Below are 10,992 nucleotides of genomic sequence, written 5' to 3' on the forward strand. Positions count from 1 at the left end.
TGATAAAACAAGTCCAAAAGAATATGGGAGGGGGGTGTCGAGCGGCAGGTGCCCGAGAAGTGCAGAAAAAGAACATCCTTGTAGTGGGGCTGGGCATGTGCTCTTGATGAAGAGCCACGCCCCTCGAGGTGCATATGCGGTTGCATATCGCCGTACCCACCTGAATCCCGCATAAGTGAATGAACGATGCTACTCCGCACCACAGCCCTGTAGGAGCTCCACAGCCAAAGAATGCAGACATGGAATACGCTCCCCTTGCTCGCTTCTTCGCGGCCGAGCGTAAAGGTATTGCGCTTGTACATTGTTGGCAAGTTATCGCGCACGGCAAGGGTCGATCGCCCATGGGCTCCCGTGCCGCTCTACCAGACGAGTACCTCTGCCTGTGCGAGCTTTCAGGATTTCCTCACCTACGAGTGCTTCGTACACGTATATACTTACGACGGGAGGGTGGGCCGATGGACGGGCCAGGCTGATCCGCATTCCAAATCGCTGGTCGTCTCTAACCTGAGCAAGGTGCATGGCATGGCATGGCATGGTTGCTTGCTTGAGCAGGCCCTGCGTCAGATGTGCCGAGACAGTGAAAGAGAAAAAGCGACGACGCTGGCTGGGAGCGATGCCGGATGAGAGAAGCTCTAGGTAATATTAGGGAGTGGCCATCTTGCATCCCGTGTCCCTATTAGGTATGATAACTACCTGTACCTACTTGGTCCTTTGAGGTGAGATACCTTACTACTAGAGGAGTGTTGATACTGACCAGGTACTTAGCTACCAGGTAGCGAGAGTAGCGAGAGTAGCGATACTTGAAGAATTACAAACAGGAACCTTGGTAGACAGATCAGAGGCGTTCTGGTTTTCTTTGACATCTCGCTACCTATTATACGATAGATACGAGTAATTCGTACTGTGCTGTCTGCGAAAAGCAGTTGCTGGGGTGTTGGACAGCCACCCACTCCCCTTCCCGCCAGCTCTTGGCAGCATGGCTGCTCAAATGCAGTAATTTCGACGTTTTGCCCCCTTCTTTTGCTATGCTCTATCCCCCACCCTTACCCCCCTCCTCTTCCCTTCCATGTTTTAACAAAAGTATACTGCAAAGCTAACCGCATATTATTTGGGCATCATGTACGCTCTAGCTGCTCAGGCAATCATTCATGCCTGTTGAACGGCGACTACCTCGCTCAGCTTGCCCCTCCCTTTGCCCGTGAAGACAGGACCGGCCTTGATGAGCCTTTTCCAAGACATTTGGGGGCCGTTGATTCATGGGCGGGGCCGGACGTTGCAGTGTGGACGTGTGGCTTACATGCACGTTACTCGTACTTGTGCTTGCTTTGCACTGCACTGCACTGTACGTCAACACAAGTCAAAGGCAACGCAGAAATGCCAGCTCGAGCAAGTATTCGTAAACTTGGCAAGATCGAGCTCCACAGGGGCCAGGGGACAACATTTGATACACAAGTACAGAGCCCCGAGTACTCCGTACATGTACTGAAGAGAAAACAGCTATTCCATTCGAAGCGGCATAGAATGGCACTAGCTCTAACATGAGCTCGCCGGAGACAAAAAGACGCGAGGAGCGAATGCCAGATGAGAGTGCTTACGGAAAACCGCCACTGGTCCCGCAATCAAGGCCAGCAAACAGGCATCCGAGCGCAACATTAAAATTTACCTAGCGCCTCAGGGATCGAGCTCTCTCCTAGGATACTGCAACTTTGGGTCAAGCTGTTTGATGGTGGACTGGGCCCCCCCTAGCACACTCGAGTCTACCCTGCCGGGGATGCAGAATCAGGCACTACGGCTGTCGCTGGCCTGTCGCGCGACTGGGGCAGTTGTTGGTGGCTTCACACTTGGAGCGCGAACCACGAACCACGAGCCGCGAGCCGTGAGATAGGGATGTGCTAGCACCAAGTACTTTGCGCACTCACGCGGGATAGATGATCCCTGCTTGCCACTGCTACACAACAGCCGTCATGGGTTTCGGAGGCACTTTTGGGGGCAAGTTGAGTGCTACCGCTGTTCCGCTTGCACAGGGTAATCAACTCCCAGGTCAACTAGTCACTGAGGCTTGGAACGGGGGTATCCACTGGCCACCAGGAAGCTCGCTATGGACCACTCCCGGCCCCGAGTGTGCTCTCGTCTCCGGCCGAAAGTGTCCCGAGACTGTCCCGAAAAGCGGATGGGGTAAGGGTCGGCGTCCCGACATGTGCAAAGTATCCTGTGTGTATTGTTGCTGCTAGCGTGAGGAGAAACAAGTGAGCTCACTCTCGCATATCTCGCATTGGTACACAGCATAACTAGCTGGAAATAGTATCAACACAATAGTGCCCCAAGGCTTTTTTTGTCTTTCACTTTCCTCACTGCCTCGTTTCTTGTTTACAGCAGTAAACCTGCAGCGGACCCCCCTCCTTTCATTCGCTTTCTGACGCTTAGAAGACGCGTATTTCCACCCGTCGCTTCCCCCACAATGGGCCTATCTCTCTCTCCTATTCATCAGCTTACAGGAATGAGAGTGCCGTGTCTGCTACGCGTTGGGTGGCCAATCCCAGCTTGCGAGCCCAGCCGTCTCTTGCTCTCGGAAGGGGATACTATGCGCACTAGTAAGGGATATAGCGATGCACGTTCATGGGTAAGACTGTGGCCAAGCATCGTGACCTGAGATAGAGCCAGGTGGGTAAATCGGCGAGGGGCAAGGATTCGCGATAATACCTGTAACTCAATCGGCGTAGATTCTGTAAAGACTGCATTCGTCGGCTTGGCAGCAGCTTCTTTTTCTCCTTGTTTTTATTTATTTTCTTGTATTTATGTATTTTTTGTTTTTATTTTATTATCCCCCCCTGCCCCTTGTCCATTTTCTCTTTTCCCTGTTTCCTATCCTCGGCATTGTCAGTAGTAAGTTTCTCCCCTTGTTCAACTCTCTACCCTTCTTTACCTACCTTCTTCTTCCCCCGAATTGTCTCCATATCCTCGTCTCTCTCTGCTGCCCAAAAGTACATACAGTAACACGAGCAAGCTCGGCATGCCGCCCCAAGAACGTACAAACGCACCGCTCCGGTGGCTGACCCAAGTCCCCTCTCGTTCTCGCTTTTTGGGGGGGTGGGCAGGGGAGACGCACCGCTAATCTATTGCGTCTAGGGGCGCGTCGCTTAGCGCACTTAAGCGCTGTATGTCGCTTACTGCAGCGGGACTGGGCCTGAGCCGCTGCCTGAGGCTCCGTCAAGCCCCCCGAACAAAAAAGCCAAGTCCCTTGCCAAAATGGCCTGATCTTAGCCGAGCCTCTCTTTGTTGTCATATTTTGGGGCAAGGTTCAATTTCTCGCTGCTCGTATCTGAGCCGTTCTGCCCGGTATTCGTACATGTGCGTGACGTTGTTGTCCGAACTCCGGACTTGTCCCTCCGCACGTCCAGACGGCGGAAAAGGTACCTGACCTCTGTCGTCCTGTACGAGTACACGTACGTACACGTACCTTTTAGTACCGGGCCAGCCAACCATGGGCCCTGAGTCACACCCCCCCGCAACGGCACCCGGTTCTTTCTAGCACTGGTTTGCTTCTTCTTTCTTTGCTTCTTCCACCCCACTCGCCTATTTACGACGAACCGCGACGAGCAGCCCAGCCTCGCCTCCCCTCGGCCAAGCACGGCCTATCACAGCCTGCTATTGCGCCCAGCATACCAAAGTCCTTTGCTCGACCTTGCTCGACCTTGCTTGACCTGGGCAATGGCTCGCAAGGTTTTGGTGGCACATCTGAGCCTCGTCTGCTAACTCCGCCCGCAAGTTCCAGGCCGCGAAACAAGCACCAGGACGGTAAACAAACCGGAGAGACGGTGCCTGGCCCTGATGGTGTCAACAATGGCCACCACCGCCGCCAGAGTGCGCACCCGCAAACAACATGTGTTTCGCTCCGTCTTCCCGCCCGATGCCTCGCAGCCGGTTTCTCTAGCTGCTGCCATCGGTGAGGCCGGTGAGCCAATCCGGGGCCAGGATGCACCATTGCCTGTGCCGTCGTCTTCGTCATCATCATCATCGCGTCCCAAGAGGCACGCCGCCAGTCATAGCGGTAGCAGTGTCCACGGTTCTGCGGCTGTGACTGGCCGACGGACGCGTGGCAACCATCCTGCTTCTGCCCAGCATTCGTTGTCCACTATTGTCAGCGATCAGGTGCGCTGGGATCGTGCCTGGCATGTAGTCACCTCGCGCATTCAACTCCCTACCTCTGTGGCCGTCGAAGATTCCTTTGGTGCTCTGGTGCCCGAATCCCAGGATCTCGATGTGACCTTTTACGATTCTCTGGCCCTTGTCCTGAATCCTGCTGCCACCGTCCCGCAAGCTGCTCACACTGAGGATATCTTGCTGTGGCACTCTCAACAAGTCCGTCAGCACTTCCTCCACCATGTGCTCCCTTTGCTTGCCGCATGTACCTCCAGCCATCAGCGGAGCCACTCGCAAGTTCTTCGCAGCATCATACGCACCCTGGAAGCTGCCCACAGACAGTACCTATACGGGCTGATGCTCGTCGTTCGAGGCTTCCGCGATGACGCACCCGCAGAAGCGGCCATGGCCAAGTTCAATCGAGACATGCACGCTATTGTTGGGAATTCATGGACTCCGGAGTTAATGACTGTTCTCCGTAGTGTTTTGCATCACAGTCTACGGATAATACTGGGCTCTAGTAGTCGCGACAGTGGCCTTGGACCGGGATGGAGCCGAGAAGCCGAAGTCCCCAAGGCACGCGGTGAACTTCTCAGCCTCCTCGAATCCCTGCACCAGGTTGGATTGGGAGGCGACAAGTTTCACGTCTTGTTTGCAGAGATGATGGACGCCTGCATGCAAGACTTCATCAAAGATTCCTATAGCAGAGTGTGGAAGGTATCCACTGGTCGACGCAATGCTCGAGTGCCAACAGGGCCCGTCTGCTTGAATCACTTGTGCGACTGGGTTGAGAAGCGCTATGCTCGGCTGGCAGTGGAAGTCCTCCGGCGCCTTGATGGCCAAGTGGCCTGGAACGACGTAGAGCGGTGGAGAGACGTAGCCACTGGGCGGCTCGCGACGCTGCGGATGCACGAGCTCTTTGATATTGTCCTACACTGGCCAGACAGCAAAGGAGGCCTCGACGACTTGGCATCTTCCGTGACTACGCCCCAGCGTCGCCTTCAGCTCACAGATGCCTTCTCGGCCACCCTCCAGGCCAGGCTGTTACACCCCGGCTGCTCCACACTGGACATTCTGCAGACCTACATATCCATGATCCGGACATTCCACGCGCTGGACCACTCCAAAGTCTTGCTTGACAGAGTTGTGCCAGCGCTGAAATCATGTTTGTGGAACAGGGATGATGCTATCCGCATCGTCGTCACAGGCCTGTTGGCTAACCCGAACACTGCACATACTGAGGAGAACCAGGATAAGCTGGTGGAGCTTGCGGTTATTCTCAACGAAGCGTCACAGCAACACCAAGGCCACGCTAACGACGATGATCTTGGCTGGAACGACATGAGCTGGCTTCCGGACCCTGTGGACGCGAGTGTCAACTACAAGCGGCCCAAGAATGAAGACATCATAGGCACACTGATAAGCGCTCTTGGCTTACAAGATGTCTTCATCAAGGAGTTCCAAGTCATTGTTGCAGAACGATTGCTTTCCAAGCAATCCGGCTTCCAGCAGGAGATTAAGGTTCTGGGTCTATTGAAGAGGCGGTTTGGAGAAGCAGCCTTACAGAACTGCGATGTCATGATACGAGACATTGTAGACTCCAGACGCGTGGATTCAGTCCTTCGTCGGAACTTGAGAAGCGATAGCGCCCTGGCACCACACTCGCTAAAATATCATTCCAAGATTCTATCGCGTCTGTTCTGGCCGAGTCTGCCTAAAGATCCATTCACTGTGCCTTTACCGGTAGCACAAGTGCAAAAGAAATACGAAGCTGGTTTCGAGCAGCTCAAGTCTTCACGGAAACTCAATTGGCTGGACCACTTGGGATCAGCAACAGTCAGGCTGGACCTGGATGATCGCTCTATCGAATTGGACTGCAAAACGTATGAGGCAGCCGTGATTTACGAATTCCACCGTGACGATGACGGATCAGGGTCATCTGGCTCGGCTCAAAGAACATTTAAGGAGTTGTGGGAGAAGCTCATGATTGACGAGGACCTTTTAGAGGGCGCCCTTAAATTCTGGGTATCTCAACGAGTTTTGAGCGACATCGGTAACAAGACGTACGTGGTGCTAGAGACGCTTGATAGCGAATCGGGAGACAAGGACATGGCGGAGGATGACACTGGGGCGGGCGGCGATGTGGAAAACGAACAGCCGTCACCAAAGAAGGCAAAGAGCATGAGTGCAAAGGAAAAGGAGCAGAGGACCGTGTACTGGCAATTCATCGTCGGCATGCTGACCAATTCAAGCCCGGCGATGCCCCTTGGGCAAATCGCCATGATGATGAAGATGCTCCTCTCCGATGGGTGCCCCTGGAGTAATGAGGAACTACAGGAATTCCTCGGCGAAAAGATTACAGAGGGCGATCTGGAGCTCGTGGGGGGGAAATATCGACTACCAAAGAAATGATCGTCCTCAGCTTCGCTCTAGCTTGATGGGAAAAAGGGACCAATGGCACCCTACTTGGACGATGAAATGTTGCCGTGCGCACGTTCATTACAAACTCTCAAACTCTCAGGCGCCGCCGCCATGATCAACAACAGTCTCAGAAGTCCGGATCTTCTCGATAAACGAGAACACACGAAACACGTGTCCAGTGTACACATGCTTGCCTATCTTTGGGAGGGGGAGGAGATTGGCCGACAATTGATTCCTGCAAATTGAGCCAAGGGAGCCCAGACGTCTGTTCAAGGGAGGGACTGAGACTAGCTGCAGTCATGCTGCAACATGAGAAGTGGCGGCGGGATTCGGTTAAGTCTTGGGTCGGCGCTTCGGTCAGACGCAGCCGGACGATGGCGATCAAGTCGTCTGCGTCAGAAGATGTCACTTTTTTTCAGCGATTAACTTTGGACACCTGTGAAGGGTTTTAAAAATAAAGCAGAAGTAAAGACGTTCCGGCCCTTCCATATATGAGAGAATTTGCCTTGTCGACTTGTGGAGTTTGATTAATACGAGGCAACGACGTGGAGTGGATTGTGAGTTTCGGAGAGAGTGACCTGATTCAGAATAGAGTTAAATAGAGTACAGAGTATTACGTCGCAGAGCCAGATCCATTGGGATACAAACGAGGGTGTGCAGCATGGCGATCCAAATTCAAACCCAACGTGTACATTCTTTGCTTTGAGGCATGTTGGGCTGGCTTTCAGTAAAATACATGTTAGCGCCAAGATTTAGTAAATCGAACCGGCCTCACAAGAGCAGCAAACGGCGTGAGCCTTTTTCGCTAACATCGGAACGAAAAAAAAAGGGGAAAGAGGCTTTTCAATAGCCCACAGATATTGGAGAAGCTGTTGGCTATGCATCTAGCTCATACTTGCTTTGTCTTCTTTTGAATACGACTCTGGGCGGTAGCTCCTACTAGATAAAGTATATGACGGATAAACCTGCGGAGTATGAGCTCAACGAGACGAAGTTTCAAAAAGTTATCCGGCGGGAATGGATGACGACTGTTGTGTTATCTATGTGTGCAAAGTCTCTGCTGCAAGGATTTGGAGAGGGATAAAAAAAAACAGATATTACCGCAGCAGCCGCTTGGCCAGAGAACAGTGCGGCCGGCAGCGGGGATCTTGTGATTCAAGTTTCCAGTTTCGGGGTTGGACAAAGACAGGGCCCGGATAGAAACGCAGCCGAGAGAGAAAAGGGAAGTCGATCAACAGACGGCCAGAGGGCCTTTTTTTCTCCTGTCCTATCCTTCCCATGTTCTCACACGGAGCAAGTCAGGCAGTGGTACAAGTGGTAGTAGTGGTGGAAGTAACATTTGCTCCGCAGACGACAAAAAGTTGAGACACGCCGGCACGGAACCAAGAAAAGCAGAGCCAAGCGAGGTACTTTGCACATGCACCAGATAGAGTAGGCGACAGGTCAGACGGCTGGCCGCATAAGAAGGAAATATGAAAGTCGAATGGGCCATTCATGGAGACGACGGAGTGGAATACTTAGCACGCCACTGCGGTGCTTTAGTCTCGGCCTGTTGGGCTGCTGTTATTCCATGCGGCTGATGCGAGAGCAAAACGACGACGGTCCTAAAAGCCCGAGAGGAATGTTTTCCCGGACTTTAGAGTTGTATACGTATGTAGCATGGACCAAGGCCCGAAAGACGCCGTTTTCGGTGGGTTGTTTGCGCATACGCCTGGTCGCGTAATGATGAGAAAAATAGAGAAAAGATTCCAGTGCATTAGGCGAGAGAGAGCTCCTCACTCTTGGCCGTGCTAGCCAGCGAGGGGGCTGGATTTTGAATGCTTCAGACTGCCTCGCCACAAACCATAGCGTCGCCCCTCCTATTTCATCACAAAGCATCCCTACAGCATCTTACCCCTCACAGCCATGATGGAGACCCCCCAGCGGCTGCATGGACAGTAGTGCGGATGCTTGGGAGAGGACAGGCAGATAAACCAAAGGCCTACAGGAGGCTGCGTCAGAAGCGAAGAGGGAGCAAAGGGAGCATAAGTATTCCGTACGTGCTGCGACTTTCATATGGAGACCATGGTAGAAGAGATATAAATGATGCAGCATGGCCGGATCGGGAAGGTCTCCGGAGGCACGGACAAGTCCTCCGGCACTGGCCCGATGCGTGGGCTCCGACGGACAGCACGGCCTACTCGTACATGCGCATATGTAATACGTAAGGGCCGTGTGAAGTGACTGTGTAAAAGGCGCTGGTAGTTGAATAAGGCGCCGCTGCTGATTCTCCAAAGCGGCCAAGGCGAGGAGGAGGGAAGAGGGAAGAATTGATCCGTCACAGCGGCGTCGCTGCTAATCTAGTTCGTCTCACAGTAAAGGCGACGACCTGGCCAGAGCTTGAACCCGACTGGCTGCCACACGGAAGCAAGAGGCGTGAGCACGGTGCGACACGCAATATTGGAATCCCAATCACGAGGCCCATAGCTGACGGGGTCTTTGATTGTTTCGAGCTGATTGACGTCTGGCTGGCGCCATTTCATTTCCCGCAGGCCGCTCGGGCAGAGACGACTCATGTGATGAGCCACGCCCTGGCTGCTGCCGGTTTCTTGGTTTTCTTGTGCTCGCTCGCTCGGTAAATGCAGGGAAGCCTGCTCGGGGTGGTTTTTTTTTTTTTTTTGGAGTTTGCTGCCAAAGATTGGAGGCTGGCTCCACGGCTTGGGCGTCAGGCAATGAAATGCAGCTTATCAGGTGAGAAGCCCAAGTTGCCATTTGGCTCTTGCATCGGGCTAGGGGGTTTCAAAGCTGGCTGGCCTTTGGATTTTTTGCCTCTTCCCCATGGCCGGCTGGCATGACTGAGGTCCACAGCCTGTGCATTTCTGCGCCCCGCGCCAAAGGTTGCTGCATGCAAATGGCCGTATTTGTCGTCCAAGGCTTTTTGCAAACACCGGCTCGCTCGCACTGCGTATTTGCAACCCAACTGATCCATGGCGAGGTGAGGTGAGGTCGGGTCTCCTAGCGCCACAGTGTAGGTCGGTGCGACGACACGGTATCGGGGTAGCTCGAATTTTAAATCTTGTCAGGTCGGTCGGTCAACAATGACAGACAGACAGACAGACAGACAGACAGACAGACAGACAGACGGCCGGCCATCCAGGTTGGAGCAAGGGCAGAGCTGAGCCGGGCAGAGCTGAGCCAGAGCCAGAGCCAGAGCCAGAGCGACTGTCGGTGGTTGAAACGGCTATGGCGGGCGACTCGCTTTTGCGGGCTGCCGACGCCGTGACTCGCCCAGCAGAAGCGGCTCATCCGACGCCTTTTGCCGCTGCTTTGACTTGATGTGATTTGGCCGCTGCTTTTGCCTGACTGGAGCCGGACTGGCGCCCTGAGGCAGATGCAGGGCCAACAGGGAAGGCCTGACTGGGTAGCTCCAAGGTGGTGATGACCTTGACGCAGGTGCCCATGCCAGGCCATGCCATGCCATGCCATGCCATACCATCCCATCCCATCCCATCCCATCCCACGCCTTACCATACCTTACCATACCATACTAATGCGATTCATGACTGGGCACTTTTTAGACTTCCCATCTTTTCCTTGTCATCACGCGTGCTGCCAGCTCCATTTCCAGCTCCAGTGGCAGCTCCATCTCCATCTGTCTATCTCCTCTTCTCTTTCCTTTTCCTCCCTTCCCTTTTTCCTTCCTTCTTTTTTCCCCCCAACCTGCCCAGCTCAGCTCGGCTCGGCTCAGCTCAGCTCAGCTCTGCTCTCCTGCTCTTACCATTGCTTCTGCTCTTGCTCCCGCTCTTGTTCTTGATTCCAGCTCTCGCTCTTGCTCTTGCTCATTGTCGGGCCTACGTCTGCACCTGTCCTCTTTCCTGCCTGTGCTCTTGCCGCGGCTTATACGCTTCTGCTCTTTCTCCAGCTCTTTCTCCAGCTCCTACTCCGGCTTCTGTCTCTCCTCCTTCCTCCTTCTGCTCCTGCCCTTCCGCGGGCGCTTCTCCCTCCGCTTGCCTCCGCTTTGCCTCCAGCTCCCTTGCACCTTCTCTCGTCAACGCCCTCGCCCTTGACCTCAACCCTCGGTACACTTCAAGGGCGCTTTCGCTTTCGCTTTCGCTTTCGTTTTCGTTTTCGCAGCTGCCCAGCATTCTGGCTCCCAAGCATCGCTCTCTTGGTTTGGACAAGACCAAGTCCGCCATACTCTTCCATCAGCATAGCCATCTATACTTGCCGCGTCTGGCGTTTCATCCAGAGCCCGGAGAACCCGAGGCTGCGAGTACCGCGTTGAAAGACATCCCGTCGTCTTCCGCATACTTTGTGGTTGCAAGGCCAACGAAACCAACCGCCTTGGCTGAACTGGATACAGTGGCTGAAGAAAACTTGCTGGACAAGCACACTCGGATAACCTTAAAAAACCATATGGAGACCTGAGCACCTCCCATCCAGGCACCTACA

The 10,992-nt window shown here is 53.9% G+C and overlaps 1 protein-coding gene across 1 annotated transcript; it reads left to right on the forward strand.

Moving 5' to 3' along the window:
• Positions 1 to 3,840: 3,840 nt before the first annotated feature.
• Triagg1_429 (uncharacterized protein) lies at positions 3,841 to 6,552 on the forward strand (the record flags this gene model as incomplete). The annotated part of the gene is made up of 1 exon (XM_062899297.1): positions 3,841 to 6,552. One exon carries the CDS (start codon positions 3,841 to 3,843, stop codon positions 6,550 to 6,552), a length of 2,712 nt encoding a protein of 903 aa, XP_062760779.1.
• Positions 6,553 to 10,992: the final 4,440 nt, after the last annotated feature.

This window comes from Trichoderma aggressivum (genome assembly GCF_033847375.1).
Source record: "Trichoderma aggressivum f. europaeum strain CBS 100526 chromosome Unknown scaffold_001, whole genome shotgun sequence".
Classification (NCBI taxonomy): domain Eukaryota; kingdom Fungi; phylum Ascomycota; class Sordariomycetes; order Hypocreales; family Hypocreaceae; genus Trichoderma; species Trichoderma aggressivum.